General features: G+C 37.7%; 1 protein-coding gene across 4 annotated transcripts in view; it reads right to left on the bottom strand.

Moving 5' to 3' along the window:
- Nucleotides 1-7,344: 7,344 nt before the first annotated feature.
- TERF1 (telomeric repeat binding factor 1) overlaps nucleotides 7,345-21,365 on the bottom strand; it is a 36,384-nt gene continuing 22,363 nt past the window's right edge. For all 4 annotated transcript variants that reach the window (XM_034668195.1, XM_019803320.2, XM_002922802.4 and 1 more), the window contains 2 exons: nucleotides 15,643-15,743; nucleotides 7,345-8,349 (listed from right to left, as the gene is read on the bottom strand). In XM_034668195.1, coding sequence (XP_034524086.1) covers nucleotides 8,173-8,349; nucleotides 15,643-15,743 — 278 coding nt within the window. In that variant the 3' untranslated portion in view covers nucleotides 7,345-8,172. The remainder of the gene's footprint in view (nucleotides 8,350-15,642; nucleotides 15,744-21,365) is intronic.

The following is a 21,365-nucleotide window of genomic DNA, read 5'->3' as shown; positions in this document are numbered from 1 at the left end:
GGTCTCTCCTCCACGTGCTCTGAGAATACTGCAACCAGGAGTATCTACTCCCCTCCTGCACTCCCACTCTCATCCACTCACAGCAGTTTGTTAGATTCCTCTCTAAGGAAAACGATCATCCAAGAGAAACGACTGCAGGTACTGACAGCTAAAATAGCCAAGTTCCTGTCCCATCACTATACAGAGATGCCTGGATCTTGACATGGGAGTGCCTATCAGTGCTCACAAAGCTTCCTGTCAGCTTTTTCATTCTCACTCATAAATACGAATGAACAGCCCAGGACAAGCAGACGTATGAGGAAAACCACTAACAAACAGAGAAACCAAAATTAAATTTAAAAAAGGAATATAACAAAACTCAGAGGCAATAAACAATGCCAGGATCAAAAGAGATTAAATAATATCAGTCATGAAATAAGAACAGGATGCCCAGAGAAGGAAACATTAAAACCTTAAAAAAGGAAAATTAAAACCTCTTGAATATTAGCAAGATTGATAGTAGATATATAAATGTTGTAACATTTGGAAGTTAAACAACATTTTCCCCAGAAAGTAAACAAAAAAATTAAACAGAAATGAGGAGACAGAAGATAAAAAATTAGAAGATCAAAGAGATCCAACATCTGGATAATGGGAGTTCTAGAAAGAGAGTACAAAGAAACTAGGAGGGAGGTTACTCAGAACTTAGCATATACATTGCCAAAGCCACTGAGTGTCTGTCTCATTAGTTTAAAAAAAAAAGATTCCCATTAAATCACATTACCATGAAATTATAGATCATTGGACACATAAAAGAATCTAAAAGCTTCCAGAGAGAAAAATGTAGGTCACAAGGCAAAGGATCAGTAACCACAATGGTTATCAGACCACTTGAAGCAACATTTGACCCTGAAGACAAGAAAGCAATGCCTTTGAAATTCTGAGAGAAAATATTTTCCAAGTTAAAATTCTATATCTAATACAATTATTAGTCTAATACAAGGATAGAATAAGAATATTGTCAAACATGCAAGATATAATAGTTTTCTATTCTACACATCTTTTCTTGGGAAGGTACAGGAAGAGGGGCTCTACCTAAATGACAGTATAAACCACAAGAGAGGGTCCAGGAAGTAGGAAATCCAATGCAGGAGAGATGACTGGGATCCCCAGGGCAAAGATAAAGGGACATGTGAGCTTGACAGCTGTGCAGCAGGCCTGGAGGACAGCAAGACACATGAGAGCAGGAGGGAGCAGGTCACCAAGAAAACAATGAAATCAACAGAATATCTGACATATTTCAGTGCATTCAGAGATTTTCAGTTGGGCCAGAGAACTTGGAGATGATAAATGATGGGTACACACAGCTCGGGTATAAATAACGAGAGAACTATAATAATACAAACACTGGTTACTGATTTAACCAAAAAGGGATACAAATACTCTGGAAGAACTGGGAAGCAGCAGCATATGAATGGTGCAATGTGTGTGTTTGCCGGGGCTGAGGTGAGAGCGTGCAAGAGACCTAAAACCTCACCCTACATAGTGGGGAGGGGGAGGGGGAGGTCAATGATCTAATACCTCAAACCAGAAAATAAACAGCAGTATGAGCATATTTTTATTAGATATAAAAATCAATACTTGAGAAGAAGAGTTAAAAGAGTTGAGAATGGTCACCTTCAGGGAGAATCAAAAGGCAGTGGAAGGGAAGAAATGTTTCCCATTTTAAGCCCTGTAGAACAATTTTACTTTTAAAACTATGAACATGGGGGCACCTGGGTGACTTAGTTGTTAAGCGTCTGCCTTCAGCTCAGGGTGTGATCCCAGAGTCCTGGGATCGAGCCCCACATCAGGCTCTTCCGCTGGGAGGCCTGCTTCTTCCTCTCCCACTCCCCCTGCTTGTGTTCCCTCCCTCGCTGGCTGTCTCTGTCAAATGAATAAATAAAATCTTTAAAAAATAAATAAAATTATGAACATGGATTACCTTAGTAAAAACGGAAATAAAAATTACAAGAAAAAATTAAAAATGTAAGTATGGTCAAAATGTGAAGCAGACTAAGATGTGGCATGGTTTTGAGCTAGTAGGGTGGGGGGATGGATAGAAAGACACAATAAGACAGAGAGAGAGAGAGAGTACAATTTACCTTGACACTTCGAGTTGCAAGAATTCATGATAAAAGATTACACTTTTTGAGTTAGTCACACTTCTAGGATCTAATGTGAATAATATGTGGTGGAGTCATAATACAGGCTTATTGGTTTCTGATTTTTTGGAATTATTCCATATCTAAAGCACAGAATATTTCATTATAATTAAATGCTAAAAACGAACCAAACCAATCCAAACAAACAGAACCCTTAGCAATGTAATAGTGATAGGAGGGCGTGGGAATCTCGGGAGAGCAGAAGGGCTGACTTTAGGGGTCCTGATACCCTCATCCTACATCGGAGAGTCAAGGAATCCTGTCTGAAGCTGATGGCATAAGAAGCTTTAGTAACTCAAAGAAGAAGCACACTGAAGGAAGCTCAGGAGGAGCAGGGGAGGGGAGGAAGGCGGGGGTGTGAGGTGAGTTCAATGTCTCAAGTGTCCTGGGGGGGGGTTACGGTAATAAAAGTGTAAGTAATCAAGATATGGAAGCATAAGCAAAAGGGCTCGTTATAGGATTCATTTGGGTAACAACTCATCAAAGCCGTTACTGTTGTTTTTAACCACTTGGTAGTTGTAGAAAGCCCTAGGATTAGAGAGACTTAAAAAAGCATCTCTGAAATAATGAAAAAAATACTTGGCAGTGAAAAGTACACTTCAATTACAGGTGTATTTTGAGGAATTCTTGTATATTTTACTTGCTGCTGCAGCCGCCAAGTTCCACTGGTATGGAGAACACTGAGCTGGGCTTTTTATGAGGGACATCCACATTCCTGGACTAAAGAGGGAAGACCATTCTGCCCTCTTTTTTTTTTTTCTGATAAAGAAAACTTTTCATTGCGGGACATCAGCAGTACAATAAAAGTTCTGTCACTTACCAATGCGATTCTGCCAATGCAAGTCAGAATAACTGAGGCTTGATTCCTCCTCTGTGACATGTAATTATTACTACTGTTCTGCCTCCTCATCAGGGTTTTGCAAGAGTTACAATCCACGCAAAGCAAAGCGCTCACAAATTTATAAATACAGAGACAGATGTGAGCTCTTCAAGTGGAAAAGGAAAACATTAAATAATTTTCTTGCAAAAAACAAGGACACTGAAAAAGTATTCTTTTCCTTTGAGAGGTGTAGATTACATAAACCATCACATTTCTTATGTCAAATTGTCTTTTCCATTTTTGCTCTTTCCACACAGGATAGGTTTAATTGAAGGCTTACTTTAATATTAAAGTATTTTGACATATGAAGGTGTTGTGGTGGGGAAGGGTCAGTAAAAAACACCAGCAACAACAACAACCAGAAACAGTTTTTTGGCTCTCAGCTGCAAATCCCTTCTTTGCCCTGCTTTGTGATCCTAAAGCAAGAAATCCGCTCACATCTCGACATAATGGTTAAGCTCTATCAACAGAGGGCGCTGGAGTGACTCTGGTGATGGTGAAAGCAAGACCACTCCCTTGCAGTTCTGGCCCTGTCATACAGTGTGGGAGCCAAGTGGATCAGCTCCAGCTGCATCCCCCAGACGCTTCTCTGTCATCCCCACACAGCCCAGTAATGGTGGGCTGCTTTTCCAGACCAGCACCAGCTGTACCCTCTGCCAGTCTCTTCACCTCCAGCAGGCTGTGCTCCACCACTCGGCAGAGGAAAGGGGCGCCCTTTTAGTCAGTAGTTCCTTTACTCTCTTCTCTTCCTCAGCAACGGGGTCAGAATGCAAAGCCCAAGGCCAGAACGAGGTGGGGTATAATTAAACAAGAATGCCAAAAGACTTATTCTTAGAGAAAGACTGAACTGGAAGTAAATCCAAAATGGTCCCCTTCTCCCTAAGGAATTGTGGGAGAATTACCTTGGCCTAATGAAGGCTGTCGCTTCAGTCTGCTGTCTTGTGACTCTGCACCCCCAATTCTCATCACCAGGCTGGTCTTTAGAAACCCTACGCTGTTAAACTTACTTTAAAAGTGATTCTAAACTTGGAAATTTCCAAACCTGGGAGAAGGAAATATGAGAATTGAAAAACATCCCCAGTTTCAGAAGTAACTGCTTACCAGAACAAAGTCCTACATATTTTAAAGACAAGAAGATCTAGAACTCAAAGGTCAGGGTCAGCAAACTACAGCCTGCAAGCCAAATCTTGCTGCCTGCTGTTTTTGTAAATATAATTTTATTGGAACATAGCCGCACCCACTCATTTATTATTCACGTGTATAGTTAATTCCAAGCAGACTCGACAGACCGTTTCTGCCCACAAAGCCTAAAATATTTTTTCTGGCCCTTTACAGAGAAAGTTTGCCAACTCCTGCCTCAGACCACTGACATTTAATATAATTATTGACGTGGTTGGATTCCAGTGTACCAATTTTTCTTTGTCCCTGTGGTTTTTGCTTCCTGTTTCCCCCTTTCACTTTCTTTTGGATTATTTGAGTAATTTTTAATATTCCATTTTATCTGTTGGCTATATATGTGTTCTTTAAAATGGTTCCGCTAGGGATTACAATACCGTACCTAGCTTCTCTGTTGAAGCGTTATTATTCCTAATATTAGACTTCATCTAAATTGGAAAAGCACTGCAATAAACTGAAATAACCCTGAGACTGAATATGAAAATGGACAACGGGTTGACCTCATATGACAACAAACTCAGACCCACGCCCTCTGCTGCAACCAGTTTAGGTCGCTCAATGAACCCCTGCAGCAACCCACTCAGAATGGTCAAGACTCGGTCGATGACTGCCAACACCCTGATTTTTTGTCCAAACTCAGGACCAAGCACAGAAAGCCAAAAATGTTCCCCCAAACAATCACGTAAGATGCCTGCTGCTCCAGCTTCCTCCTGCCAGTGACCTCCAACCAGAGCATGCCTGCCGCTTCGTTTCTCACTAGACAGCTTTCCCGGTACGAACTTCTGCCTGCATCTCTGCAAATCACGAGTCGTGGCTGACTCCCTCGCTATAGCAAGCTCTGACTAAACAGCCTGTCTGTTCTCATTTCTCAATGGTCTTTATTTCCACAACTCAAATGTTCAATGACAAAATACATGTGATACAGTCACATATTACTGGATACGTGAACAAACTGCTACATCCATGAACTGAAAGAAAAAAGGCCAAAAAATTAGAGTTAGTTCATTTAATTTCCTCAAATGTCTCAAGTCAAAAAGAAAAATCAGATATTCTCTTGGTCTTAACAGACTGGCTGAGTTGGGGCTCATTCAACGGGTAGTCGGATCACTTACAACTCTGCCTTACCCTTCACCTCCTGGACATGTGAAGCTCAAAGATCAGAGGGAGGCCTACAGTCCTCAAGTCTTTTCTGAGACTGTGCAGTCCTGGGCATGCGGGCAGCCTTCCGGAGTCCCTCATTTACTTGAGTCCTTCAAAGCCCCTTAACCCCACACCCCGGCCCCTATGTATCTTCCTCCCCCAGACTTCCGGTTTGTGTGGCATCTCTGACTCACGGCAGCTGTAGGTAACAGGTTTTTAAGGGCTGGAGACCTCAGAGGGGAAGAAACAACAGCAAATTCCTGAATTAAACACTCAGGGAAAAGCCAGACAGGTCAAGACACAACAACCTGAGAACAAAGTATCCCCTTTGGCACCGTCAAGCCACACCAAGAATTTCTTACAAAACTTAGTGCCTCTTTATTAAGCAGTGCTCCAGTTGTTTTAGGTTTTGATTGTATCTCAGAGTTTCAAAAATTAGATTTTAACAGTTTTTGCCAGCTTAATAGTTGTCTCGGTAAAGGGAAAAGGCTTTGGAGCTCCCTACTCCACCGTTTTCGGTGATGTCACTAGGTCACATTTTAAAATGATGACATTTTAGAAATGGAGGACAGAGGAGTGGCTGCCAGGGACTGGAGGAATGATGCAAGAGGGAGAGGAGTAGCAACAGGAGGGACCCTTGTGGGGCTGCAGCTGCTCATGATTTTGCCTAGGGGGTGAATACATGAACCTACACAATGATAAATTATTTAGAACTAAATACACACATACAAGTAAAACTGGGGAAATGTGCATGACACTGGTGAATTGTACCAACATCCTGATGGCGATAAACTACAGCTTTATGACGCTGGGGGAAGGAAAAGCGGAGGAACAAAAGTACAAGGAATCTCTCTGTATCATTTCTTAGCAACTGCATATGAATCTACAATTATCTCAAACATTTTAATTTAAAAAATTCAGATTTCAGATTTAAGATGAGGAAGTTTTAGAAACACATTATTCCTTATTTTCCTTCTTTTTATGCATCCCTAAGTCATACGATAGAAATTTACCATAGAAATATATGATAGAAATAAATCTAAAATAGCTTTTTTTTTTAAAGATTTTATTTATTTATTTGAGAGAGAGACAGCCAGCGAGAGAGGGAACACAAGCAGGGGGAGTGGGAGAGGAAGAAGCAGATTCCCAGCAGAGGAACCTGACGTGGGGCTCGATCCCAGAACGCCGGGATCACGCCCTGAGCCGAAGGCAGACGCTTAATAACTACGCCACCCAGGAGCCCCTAAAATAGCTCTTTTAACAAGTAAAATAAAATTCTGGGGCGCCTGGGTGGCTCAGCTGGTTAAGCATCTGCCTTCGGCTCAGATCATGATCCCAGGGTCCTGGGATCAAGTCCCACATAGGGCTCCCTGCTCCTCAGGGAGCCTGCTTCTCCCTCTCTCTCTGCCTGCCACTCTGCCTACTTGTGCTGTCAAATAAATAAATAAAATATTTAAAAAAAAAAGTAAAATAAAATTCTCAAGAAAGCACCATACTACAGTATAATTACACTCATCTCTTTTAGTGGCACATAAAATAATTGACCATTTCGCAGTTAGTGCAAACTTAGGATTTGATTATTTACGGTATGTTTGGAATGAGGTTTACTTACAGGTCCATTTTGGTTCATGTCGCTAGCTTTGGCACTAACCATCAACATGTCTGTAATAAACAGTGACTAAACTAGGGGTGTAATAGGACAGACGGAGTCAGGAAGCATACAGTAATTATCCACATTTCTGTTTACTATATGTATAAAGACATAACCAGGAAAAATGGGAAAGTAATGTATGCAACTTTAATAAGAAATAAAATATAAATTATTAAATACTACCATTTAACTTTGTACACCAATACTTCAGCATTTGCACTCATTAAATAAAGCACATGTAACTCAAAATGCTAAATAATTCTTAGTTTGTGACTAAATTCTCTAAAGAATAAAATGCTGGTGAAAACTCAAAATTGTTCAGTAAGGTATAGATGACCTTGTTTATTTAGTAATTATCACAGACATCAAAATGATCATGGGTAATAGTAATTTAAGCATTTACAGAATACCACTTAGGCCCAATATTGATGTATTAAATGAAAATATAGAAAAAAAAAATCAAAGAAACTGGTATTTATGGCACCAGGTTAAAGGCAGATTGAAAACCATCTTTGTCAAAGTCTTCACTCTGGAACAAAGTTAAATGTACCTAAGTGAGACATGAAGCTATTCTTGGTAATAGTATAAACTTTGTCCTCCTATGGGTATTACTATTTTTAAGTTTCCTCCTCTATACTAAACAACTGAAAGGAAAATTTAAGTACGCTACAACTCATGGATTACTTCGTACATGTATCATTCTATATACAAATGTATTAGTAACTACTATGTTAAGGCCATAAATCAAGCCTTAGAGAAACTTCACTTTTATGTGTGTTATAAAGGTGAAGTCAGCCTACAGACGCAGAACAGTTTAATAGGAATAAATATATTTTACTCTTACCAGGTTTTCAATTTTTTTTTTTTAAATTGGAATAGGATTTGGGGACAGGGTTACTAAAAGCATCAGGATTCAAACAAATTTACATTTTATCGAAAGAAAAAGATTCTTAAAGAATGCAATGATGGCATATAATCTTACTCTTATAGCATAAATCTTCATATTAGTTAAAGTGATACTACAATGATACTGTAATGCTTTAGACCAAAATTTTAAGATACCTCAATGACCACCAAGTTTCAAACAAAATGCAGTGATCAAAATATTTAACTGTCCTCTTATCAAGCTTTTACAAACATATTCAGTCTTCACTGTCTGAGGAAATCAGTTTTAGCTTCTTCATAGTCCTCCATCTGTCTTTCAACATGACGCCTGTTCGGTTGTTGAATTTATAATGTAATAGTATCTTAGACCAGTTTCCCTCTCCGTATTTCTTCACACCGGATCTCAGATTCTTGTCTTCTTCCCAAACCCATGCCTTTTGATAAAACGCAGAGCAGTTATTCACAGAAACAATTCTTTGAAGAACATACTATAAATCCAACTGTTTTTAATCAAAATAATATTACAGTTTCTTAAGGATAGAAGAATTTGCATAGACATTTCTTAGATTTCTGTAAGAGCTTATGTTTATAAGATTTCTCAGTGTCCTTACTATTACTGCTCATTTTACATAAGCACCATACGGCTCAGCTGCCCAAGACCGGATAGCTAGAGTGACAGAGCTAACCCAATTCATCAGACTTTAAGCCTACGCTGCCTCTTACAATGCTTTTCTACAACTGTTATCAAATTGGCATTCCCCCCCTTTAAAAAAAGATTTATTTATTTTGAAGTGGAAGAGAGGGAGAGAGAGAGAGAGGGAGAATGCTTGCGCAGAGGGGCAGAGGGAGAGAAGACGATTCCCAACTGAGCTGGGGAGCCCAACCCAGACTTGGTCCCACAACCCTGAGGTCACGACCTGAGCCAAAACCAAGAGCCAGACACTCAACCGACTGAGTCACCCAGGTGCCCCCAGATTGGTACTTCTTAATCCCACGTTATCTCTAAACAGAACTTATGAATATTTAATACATCATTAATGAACTCAGTGAAAACCCAGGTGTACTTAGGCAAAGTATACACAGCCATACCTCCAATCTTCCCTAGAACAAATTCCTTAAAACACAACTAAAAAAGACTAATACAAAACATATTATTTTGGAGAATATGGCCGAAAATTTTTAAAAAATCAAACTAGTACCATATGCAGAAAAAAATTATTGATACTTGGCATTTGCTACAGGTGACCAACTAACCTATCCCTTTTGCTGACATGCTGAAGGAGCAAATGACAATTTGAGTAATTATTAACTGTGTCTAGACTATGATTAATTTCCCCAGCTGAATTTCGTATTTTTTAAAAAAATTCATTCATCATCAAGTCATGAAAAGATAAATAGTGTAAGACTTTGCTTACAAGAGGTATCTAGAATAGTCAAACTCACAGAACAAAGTAAAATAGTGGCTGCGAGGGGATGGGAAGAAGGGAGGATGGGAAATTGTTTATTTGGTACAGAGTGTTAGTTATGCAATATGAAAAAGTTGTAAAGATTGGTTGCATAAATAAGCAATGTGAATGTACTTAATGCCACTGAACCATAAACTTAAAAACGATTAAGATGATAAATTCTGTTATGCATGTTTTACTACAAAGATACAAAGTTAAAAAATGAGCAAAGGACGTGATAGACATTTCTCCAAAGAAAATACGCAAATGGCCAAAAGTACATGAAAAGATGCTCAACATCACTAGTCATCAGGGAAATGCAAATCAAAACCACAAAATACCACCTCATACCCATTAGCACATCTATCATCAAAAAAACAAAACAAAACACAAAAACAAAATACCACAGAAAATACTGAGTGCTGGTGAGGATGTGGGGAAATCAGAATTCTTATGCACTGTGGCAAGGAATGAAAAACTGTGTGACCACTGTGGAAAACAGAATGGTGGCTCCTCAAAAAAATTAAGATTACCATGTGATCTGGTCATTCTACTTGTGGCATATATACAAAAGAGCTGGAAAGCAGGGACCTGGGCAAAAGTTGGAAGCAACCCAAGTTATCCACTGATGGGCAGATGGATAAATAAAATGTGGTATATAAATACAGTGAGATACCATTTAGCCTTAAAAAGTAAGGAAATTCTGACACATTCTATAACATGGATGAAACTTGAGGACATTATGCTAAGTGAAATAAGTCAAACACAAAAGGACATATATTGTAGGATTCTACTTGTACGAGAGGTACCTAAAACAGTCAAACTCGGAGACAGAAAGTAGGATGGTGGTTACCAGAGGCACGGGAGAGGGCCAAATGCGGAGTCAGTGTTTACCAGATATAGTTTTTGTTTTGTAAGTTGAAGAGTTCTGTGGATAGACAGTGGTAATGACAGCACAACAACATGAATGTGCTTAATGGCACTGAACTATATACACTTTAATATAGTTAAGATGGTAAATTTTGTTATGTGTATTTTACTATAATTAAAAAATTCCAACTCAGCTGCCTGATGCACTAAGAGAAAGTACTCAAGGTGGCTTCAAGAAGACAAAGCTGAGATGAAAACTCTCGTGGATGGCTCAATGCCATGAAACTGGCAGTGACCCTAACCCTTGTAGAATTTTGTCTAAAGTGCCATGTCTTGGCAACCATGCTGTCTAGGAGCGCATGGTGCACGTGGCTAATTGATCTCTAGACAAAGACAAAGAGGACACCCTCCTGTGGCGATCTACAGTGACCAACTCAGCCCACTTCTCTCATCAGTCACCTCGCCTACAAGCTTCAATTCACTGTTTGTCCTTGATGCAAAATCAAAAGAGATGTAAATTTTCCCTGTGTGGGTGAGGTGTTTAAAAAAGAGAGAGATGGACGTACCGATTAGAAGTACTTCAGCAGTGGGTTATTAATCCTTAGGGTCACACAGATCTTTGAGAATGTAATAAAGCTATCCATTTCACAGACAAGTGAAGATAAAATTTTACATAACATTTCAGGGGCCACTCAGACTAACCTTAAAGTATCGCTTTTACAGTCCCCAAGAATTTCTGTTGTGCCAGAAGTTGCTACAGTTTTGTTCAATTTTAAAAAGTAGTCCCTGGTTTATGCAAATCTCATATATATGACACAGTTCTCTTGTTCAAATATGAATTAATTACTTTGAATAGACTGCACAGATGATATCTGATACAATACAAAAGCTCATCTATCTCAAGAAATAAATAATATTCTCTGCCTGAATCCTATTTAGGTCCCTGGGTACATGTTTAAGCAGTGTTTTGCAGTGGATCCCATAGAGCAAAGACTACCAAATCCAGCCTCAGGCTGTTTGCACTGCCCAGAAGCTAACAACAATGGTTTTTACACTTTAAAAGCCTGCTTTTAAAGAAGAAGAAAAAAATGTGATAGAAACTATATATGGCCTACAAAGCCTATTAAAATATTCACTACCTGGCCCTTGATAGAAAAAGTTTGCCAACCTCTAACCTAGAAGTTAATTATAATTTTGTCAAGTGAAGGTTAACTGAAAACCACAGTTTTCAACATTTAGTATTTAATTTTCTTCTTCTATTGAAAAATAGCAACTTTAATTTGATGTTTTGTTATTCCGTGATTATGTCTTCTTTTGTTGGGCCTGAGTATTTTAAATCTTAATTTCATCTATGATTTAAAGGCAAGAGCCTTGAAAAACATCATATGCAACAAGATCATATAGCAAATAATAATATAATCTTTAAAAGTTTAAAGAGGCCTGGGGTGCTTGGGTGACTCAGTTGGTTAAGCAACTGACTTTTGATTTTGGCTCAAGTCATGATCTCAGGGTCATGAGACTGAGCCCCGCATGGGCTCTGTGCTGGGCATGAAGCCTGCTTAAGATTCTCTCTCCCTCTCCCTCTCCCCCTCCTGCCCTGCATACACGTTCTCTTTCTTAATAATAAAAAAATAAAACTGTTAAGAGTTTAAAGAAGCCAACTCCTTTCTATAAAAGAAGTTGGATGACATTCAGTGTTAGAACAAAAAGAAAATATAAGGGTAGTACAATTTCATGAGTCTACTTTTGCTTATTTTGCTTATTCTTTTTCATTTCTTCATTTTATATACTTGACTTATTGTTCTAGATACCATTCATAATGTCATATAAAGAGTTTAAGACGATATATTTTAGGACATAAAAAATACCTGTGTTCTTTGTGCTATTCTGTCTTTTCCTTTTCATGAAAAATTAAAAACAGAATCAATAAAAAAATCATAACAACCCTAGTCAAACCCACAACCCAAAAAGATACAAAGAGCACAAAACAGATTAAAACACACCAATCCTTTTCTTTCCTAAGGCTAAAAAGTTTTTATATAACTTAAATTTGAAAATTGTGTTATCATTTTAATGTGCCCCAACAAGAAAAATTTTTTAAAGAACCAAAATGTGGGACGCCTGGGTGGCTCAGTCGTTAAGCGTCTGCCTTCGGTTCAGATCATGACCCCAGCGTTCTCCGCTCAGCAGGAAGTCTGCTTCTCCCTCTCCCACTCCCCCTGCTTGTGTTCCCTCTCTCGCTGGCTCTCTCTCTCTGTGTCAAATAAATAAATCAAATCTTAAAAAAAAAAGAACCAAAATGTTAACACAAAATAAGATAAAATCTGTCACTCATCTGAAAAAAGTCCCACTCAAAAAGCCAACAGGAGAAAGTGAAAAATAAAATGAGATACTTGTGACAGCCACAGAATTCTTTTTTGGCATAGTAAACACTGAAAGACAACATCACCTATATTCTGCTCTTTAAATTATATAGTTGATTACCCACATTTTGTTTTGAATTAAAAAAAAAAACCCACAAAAAACAGAGAAACTTTTTTTTAATATACATCTATAAATAAAACCTACAATGCCATTCAGAATTGTTACCAGAAGAACTACAGGGAAAGATCAATTAAAACATGAGGCAGAGACTTCTAGTTTTGGGACCAACATATAAAAAGCTTAGAAATACCACTCCAGTCCTCACAACAAGAAAAAAACTAAACCAACTGAAAGTCAACAACTCTTTGTAGATCCATCAGAGAACTAAAGTCAACAGGCAAACCGCTGCCATAAAAGCTAGAAAAACAGAAAGGCAGATACGGAGAATCACAGCTTATCAGGAACAGAAGCTCACAGCTGGAGCCAGTACTGATAGAAACACTGAACTATGTTGGATGAACTGATGGAGGCTGACTGTGGACAAGCTTGAGTTAAAAAACTCCAGGTGCCCAATTTTAGTGTGGCCCACAACTCCAACTCATTTCCACCTAACTCCAGCCCTCTCTAGCCTTCCATATCAGGAGGGAAATACCCAACTTCAGCCCCTTTTAGACTTCCTTCCTCACTGAAGAGGGGGAAATAAAAGCTGAGAAGCACATATAAAGGTCTTGGTCCAGGACACAAACTCACTAAAAGAATTAGAAAATCACACAAAACCACAGAATACTTCTCTCCTCCTTCATCTTACCATATTATTTGGGCTCCTGTAAATCAACTGCCTTAGCTGAAAGAGCTGCCTCAGATCCTTACTAAGGAGTCTAGGGAAAACCAGAGACAGCAAGGGAGACAAAAATAAGGAAATTTTAGCCTCTCACATCTATGGCTACAGCAAATAGTAAATAAAGCCTAACTCCTAGCTAGACAAACATGAAACCTCACACCAAAGGTCAGTTTACCTCTCTTCTTTTACATCATGTCCAGCTATCAGCAAAAAATTGGTAAGGTACGCTAAAAGGCAAAAAAACACAATTTGAAGGGACAAAGCAGCATCAGGCTCAGCTATGACAGAGATTTTGGAATTCTCGAAGTGGGAATTTAACTATGATTTAATGTCAAGGGCTCTAATGGAAGAAGTGGACAACATGTAAAAACAGAGAGGTAAATGCAAGCAGAGAAATGTAAACCTCAAGAATCAAAAGGAAATGTTAGAAATCAACACACAGTAACAGAAATGTAGAATGCCTCTGATGGGCCCATCAGCAGACTAAACATGGATGAAGAATCAGTGAGCTTGAAACTAAAAATAGAAACTTCCCAAACTGAAAAGCAGTGAGAGAGAAAGAATGAAAAAAAAAAAAGAGAGAGAGAGCAAAGAACAGCCAAGTACTGTGGGAAAATTTTGAAAGATGTAACCTACAGGGGCGCCTGGGTGGCACAGCGGTTAAGCGTCTGCCTTCGGCTCAGGGCATGATCCCGGCGTTATGGGATCGAGCCCCCACATCAGGCTCCTCCGCTGTGAGCCTGCTTCTTCCTCTCCCACTCCCCCTGCTTGTGTTCCCTCTCTCGCTGGCTGTCTCTATCTCTGTCAAATAAATAAAAAAAATCTTTAAAAAAAAAAAAAAAGAAAAAAGAAAGATGTAACCTATAGATAATGGGACATCAGAAAGAGAAGGAACAGAAGAGCTGAAGTAATAATGGCTGAGAATTTTCCAAAATTAATGACAGACACCAAAACAGACGCAAGAGTCCCCAAGAACACAAAGTAGGACAATGCCAAAATATTTACACTTTCACACATTATACTCAAAGTGCAAAAATTCAAAGACAGAAAATATGTATGACTTTTGGTTGCATATAGTGGCATGTGGTTGGCATTTCCCCATTCTCCTTTGGGAATTCACTCAACAGCATCAAGGAAAGAAATAAATTCCTAAACTCTTAAATTCAAAGACCCTATGGCCTGAATCATAATACAGGTGGAAAGGGTACATTATTGGTGGAAATTGACAAAAGATATGCAAAGAAGTAGGGCAGAGCCACTCTGCCTATAGATCTCAGAAAGCCTGTGAGGTGCAATTTTCCAGAGTAAAGAAAACATAGCCTGAGTTGCACACCCTGAATCCCTGGTCTGCCAACAGCAGGAGCCTCCCTCAACCTGCAGTTGCTCTAAATAATGAAGGTGGTGGTGCTAAATAAGGAATCACATGGATAAGCAATATTTACAGGAAGCAAATCTGAAGTAGGAATTGCTTGCTATGTTCACTTGAGACACAAGAGATATTCCTAGTAGCCTGGAATTTGACCCTAGCCCCAGTGTCTCAACATGAACTATTTACAAGTAGCTATTTGAGAAAAAACAAAATATCATCCTTAAAATAATAGGAGAATAAGAAAAAGTACAGGGTCACTTTCAACTTCTAGCTGTGACAGAAAAGGACTAGATTTATTTACTTGCTATAAACAACCAGAAAACCAGATAAAACACAGGAAATAATGGTTCGAGACACTAGACAGATGGCACAGGACTATAATCACTGAGTGCAGAAATGAAGGGAGTCCTAAAATTGACCTATCTTAACTTTCTGAACAGAAAAATTCCCTATCAAATGGTTTCTTCTTTTTTTAAAGCACAGAAGGACCTTATTTAAATTGGATTCATATAAGGAAGATAAGAAGATGAAAGCTTATAATGTGGACTTAAGTCCCACTTTATGTTGATAAATAGACCTTATGATAGTATCACAATAATTCTAAACAAATGTCATTATCTATACCCAACTTAAATAACTTAAGGTTATTTTAAAAATACAGGTGTAATATTTTTTTTGGAACTCAGAACACATAGATTGGCCAATTAATCTAACATGGCAAAATCAAAGATGGTGAAGTGGAAACATTTTACATTCAAGATCTTTTAGGGTTGAGCAGGAATAATGTCAAATAATCACAATTAATGTCCACTAAGTCTTATTTAAATATAATAAATACCTGTTTTTTCCTAGATCCATGTTTTTTAGAAGTTACTGGCTGACTGTTCAAAATACGTCTTCTCTTTTCAGTGGCTTGCCTGAGTCTTTTCATTCTTTCACCTAAAAGTAGAAATAATCATCAAAAATTGCTTCACATTAAAAAGGGGGATATTTTTAAAGGTTATCATGAAATTCCTATCTAGTATTAGGTATTTTAAATAAAAAGAACTCTATCTGCTTAATTTTTTCCCCTTGGAATCTGGAAGGAGCATAGTGCAATGCAAAGATCAGTTTCTAAAAATCATAGTGGGTATTGAATGCTGATTCTTTTATGTCTTTAAACAAGTTTCTCACCTCCCAGAACCTGTCCTTTTTCATCATCTGTTAAGAAAAGGAATATTTACCTTATTGTTGAAATTTTCTTAAGATAATGTTTAAGGAATATTTTACCTAGTGTAAGAACTATAGCCCTTCCCTCGTTCCTTCTTTCTTATTCAGTCAGTTTAGTGAGACAAGAATGTATATGTAACTGAAAAGAGAACTGTTAATTACTGAAGAAAATTGTTTATATAAAAAACACCTTAAAGAATCTACAAATAGAATTAAAAAGAGTTTAGATGGTTGGATAAAAGATCAATAAACAAAGCTCAACAGTATTTGTTCATTAGCAATAGTTAAAATATTTAAAACAATCAAAAGATAATATTTACAATACTATCAAAAAACGTAATATTATTAGGGATAAATCTAGCAGTGATCAAGATCTATATGTAGTAAATTATAAAACTTTACTACATATGTGTGTGTATATATACACTACACATTATAAGAAAATATATATGACCACTTAGAGTAATATACTTCTGTTCATGCATAGGAAGACATAACATAATTAATATAAAGTCTGTAATTAATACTAATATATAACAACTGTGCCCATTCTTTCCAAAAGTATCTATTGTTATAATGCAATTTCAAATAAAAATTTTAACAGGGCTTTTTGTAGAACTTAACATTATTCTAAAATTATATGTGTTGGGGCGCCTGGGTGGCACAGCGGTTAAGCGTCTGCCTTCGGCTCAGGGCGTGATCCCGGCGTTATGGGATCGAGCCCCACATCAGGCTCTTCTGCTATGAGCCTGCTTCTTCCTCTCCCACTCCCCCTGCTTGTGTTCCCTCTCTCGCTGGCTGTCTCTATCTCTGTTGAATAAATAAATAAAATCTTTAAAAAAAAAAAAAATAAATAAATAAAATAAAATTATATGTGTTATGAGAAGTAGTCCACCACTGGCCCCGAGCATCCCTGCAGTTTTTGCTGAATGTACAAGGCTTGTTTCCTGATACTAAACAGTTTTGTATCAAATAGGCACCTAAGTAGGTCAAAGGAACCATAGCCTGACCACCAGGTAACTACCCTCTCCTGGGGAGGGGACGAGCTGGTTTGCTATACCGTTTTGCTGCTTACTGAGTTGGCCCTTGGCACCAAGTTTCTCAGTTACAGTACAACCTATCTGCCTGCACAAAACCTATCTGGGGCCATTGCACTGCCTATGGTACTTGGAAGAAAGAAACCAGCACAATTATGCTGATGCCATGCTATTGTTGTGCTGTAATAAATTGTTTTGCTCTGGCTCATTAAGTCGTATTGCCTACTTTTGGCATCTATGGAGTTGTAGCAGGTTTACTGCTTGCAATCCTCTATGAAGTTGGGTTTTTTCCCTGACAACATGGAAGACCAAAACACCAAGAATAGTCAAGATATTCCTGAAGAACAGTAAGATGAAGGGAATTTTCCTATCACATACTGACTTATGAAACTACAGTAATTGGGACAATATGGGATTGTTGCAGGAACAGGCCATATGTGCTGGTCAGGCTCCAGTCAGGAAAATGGAAACCAACCAGTTATGAACAGAGATTTTCACATTGCAAATTGTTTAAACAGGTGCTAAAGGACAAAAAAAAGCAAAAAAGGAAATTAACAAATTAGCAGAGATTAATAATTAACAGAGAAATTCACAATTACAGTTGGAGGTTTCAATATTCTCTCTCAGTAATTGGTGGAAAGAGTAGGCAAAAATAAGCAAGCATACACAAAATCTGAAAAGCACTATGAATCAACTTGACCTGATATTTTACAACAGAATTCACATTCTTCTCAAGTACATATCAACACTTACCAAGATAGACCATATCATGTATAAAACAAATCTTAAATTAAAAGAATCCTACAAAGTATATTCTCAGTCCCAAACAGAATTAAATTGGAAAGCAATAATAGAAAGATATCTGGAATACCCTTAAATATTTGGAAATTAAAACAAAGAGTTTCTAAATAGCCCAGAAGTCAAAGAAAAAGTCTTAAGGGAAATGAAAAAATATTTTGAACTAAATGAAAAAACATCTCAAAATCTGTGGGATGAAACTAAAGCAGTAATTAAAGGGGAGTTTATAGCATTAAATGCATGTATTAAAAAAGACCTGGGAATCTATGAGTAAAAGGCAACTCATATAGAAAGGGGGGAGAAAGACTGACCTCAGACTTGTCCACAGCAGCACTCATAAAGTCAAAAAATGGATCCATATCTGCAAAGTTGTAAGAAAAGTATCTCCGAAGAATATTATATTTAGCCAAATTTCCCTTTAAGCAAAAAACAGTACACACTCAAGGTAGAGCATAGTTCCCTATGTCAATAGTATTGTACTAATGTTGTATGGGGACAGATGGTAGCTACCCTTGGGGTAAGCACGGCATAATATATAGTGTCCAATTACTATGTAATACACACAAAACTAATGCAACATTGTGTGTCAACTATACAACTAAAAAAAGATAGAAAGAAAGAAAGAAAAAAACATCTTCCACTTCAGTGATGATAGGAGCATCTATCTGTCAGGGGTCGCCACTTGAAGAGTCTGCCTGGAAGGGAAGCCATCACAGAGGAAAGTAGAGCTGAGAAACACAGAGGAAGCAGGTCTGATGAAAATCCTTGAGTAGCTGGATCCAGTCACACCTGAAGCTAACAGACCTCTGAACTTATTGAGTATGAGGCAGTAAATTCCTTTTCTCACCCCAAAAAGAAAAAAGAAGAGCCGACCTTCTCAGCGATGTAAAAATTTAGAAATTATAGTATCTACAATCCCATCTTTTAAAAAAACCTAGCCAAACAAGAGGTAAGGAATGGGGACATGATGGTCAAAGGGCTGGTAATCAGCAATGAATCAGTTTAAATAGATTAAACTACTCTGGGAATTATAGCTAGAAAAGAGAATTCTACAGACCTTTATCATACAAAATAAAACCTTTATCATATAAAATAAAAAGAAAAATTGGGAATTGGCAGGACAGGTTTTTCAGGGGTTTTTTTGTTTTTTGTTTTGCTAATATCCTTTTTAGATAGTCATTCAACAGTCTAAAATTTAAATTTATGATTTCAGAGGCAACCTGATCCAACCTCTTGAAGCATTTCATATTCCGTATCCTTCACTTTGGAGGAATAACACAGATTACTGATACACTTCTTATGAAACAGCATTTACATGAAGTTCAAAATGTAAATGTGTTTTAAAGTAACATGTAATCTAATCACATTTTTCTAAATTTTTATTTGACTAATTTTCCACTGACAGAGTCTAGCCCAGCAATTAAAAGCATGAGCTCTGCAGTCTGAATGTCTAAGTTTGCCTGGCTGGCTCAGTTGGCAGAACATGAACCTCTCGATCTTGGGGTCATGAGTTCAAGCCCCACACTGGGCATAGAGCTTACTTCAAAAAGGTCAATTTTTTTTTTTAATTTGGCCATTTTTTTTTTTTTTTTTTGAGAGTGAGAGAAAGAGTGCACATAAACAGGAGGAGCAGCGGACAGGGAGAACCAGGCTCCCCACTGAGCAGGGAGCCCGATATGGGGCTCGATCCCAGGATCCTAAGATCATGACCTAAGCCAGAGACTGAGCCACCCAGGCGCCCCAAGAAGGTTAATTTCAAATTCTAGTTTGTTAACTATTTCTCTGACCAAGTATATTTCACTCAATCTCTTTTTGTAGTGGCTTCCCCATGTATAAAATGGGGATGATTAAAAAAAAACAAAAACAAACCAAAAAACACTTATAAGACTGTTGAGGATTAAATGAGTTTACATATCATTTCACCGAATGCTGGTAAGTTTTTTTCTGCACAGAAAGAATTTAGGTGATTTTCTTTCTTTCAAGTTTTCTGAATCACTTGATTTTTTAAAAGTACATGGCAATTTTACAAGTCTGAAAAAAACTGTTTAGCATTAACAAAATATCCTCTAATTATGAAGAGAGGATACTGCATACCTTTTAAGCAAACTGGAAGTAAAAAAAAGAAAAAAGTATGTATGTATTAGTAACATTTACCAACATGTCAAAAAATGTACTAAAACTCCCAAGATCTAGGCTCAATATCCATAGTCACTGTCAAACCAGTCTGCAATGAGGTTACAGTTCTCAGAGTTTAACTGCTAATCTACTATTTAGAATCTAAAAAAATACATGCTTCCACTTCTTTGAATTTTGTATTATTATATTAAAGTCCAGAATCCCCAAATTATTTTAGTTTAGAATTATGATTCCTAGCCATTTTGCAGCAGTAGATGCAGAACGATTTTGGAATGACAACATGAAGCAATTATTTCTTTAACTTTACCGTCTTAAAATGAGGATGATAGTATCTATGGATGTTAACTGTTTTAGAGTTATAATTTACAAATATTAGTTAATACTGGCCCTGTCATCAGCCATCAGTTATGAATAAATTTATTCAATTAATATTTATTGCAGCCCTACTACGTCTCTGGCATCAAGTTGGTACATCCATTATTTTTATACTGACCACAAGCTGCTAGGTGTGGATCGATAAAGTTTAAAAATCCTTGCACGCATTCATTCATTCATACAGTACCTAGAATGTAGTGTGGGTTCAATGAACATTTGCTGAATGAATACATACCAAGGAGAAACTAACAATCAAATTGTAATTTGAAACAATTATGGACTACTTTAAAAAAATTTTTTTTAATCTATTTATTTGAGAGAGAGCACAAGCAGGAGAGGGAGAAGCAGACATCCCGCTGAGTTGGAAGCCTGGTGTGGGGCTCAATTCTAGGACCCTGGAATCATGACCCGAACTGAAGGCAGACACCCAACCATCTGAGCCACCCAGGCACCCCTATGGACTACTTTTAAGGTTTTTGTTTTGCTTTGTTTTGTTACTGTTGCTTGTTTTTTAAAATCCAGCAATGCCTTTTATAAGAATAAATTCTAATTGCAATAAGGAGGGTAACTAAATTCCACAGTCAGTCCTGATTATTCATGGATTCTGTATTTGTGAATTTACTTCCCTGCTAATAATTTATAACTCAAAAATCAATACGGAGTGCTTTTGTGGGCACTGGTGGACATGTGCAGATCAAAAAAAATTCATCTCACCTGATGTGTGTGTTCCCAGCTAAGGTTAAGCAAGGTGATGCTCTGCCTTCATGTTTTAGCTCTGTTATAAATAATTGTCTTCTTTGGAGTCTACTGAGTGCAACATTTTGTGTTTCAGGGTGATTTAGCTGTTCGAAATGGCCCCAGATGTATTGTGGAAGTGTTGTCTAGCGTTCCTAAGTGCAAGAAGACTAGGATGTTCCCAAGAGAAAAAATGTGCGTTAGAAAGCTTCATCCAGGCTTGAGTTACAGTGCTACTTGGCCACAAGTTCAAGGTTAATGAATCAACATT

The sequence above is a fragment of the Ailuropoda melanoleuca genome, chromosome 9, assembly GCF_002007445.2.
Source record: "Ailuropoda melanoleuca isolate Jingjing chromosome 9, ASM200744v2, whole genome shotgun sequence".
In the NCBI taxonomy this organism is placed as follows: Eukaryota; Metazoa; Chordata; class Mammalia; order Carnivora; family Ursidae; genus Ailuropoda; species Ailuropoda melanoleuca.
This window is presented reverse-complemented; position numbering and strand designations above follow the sequence as displayed.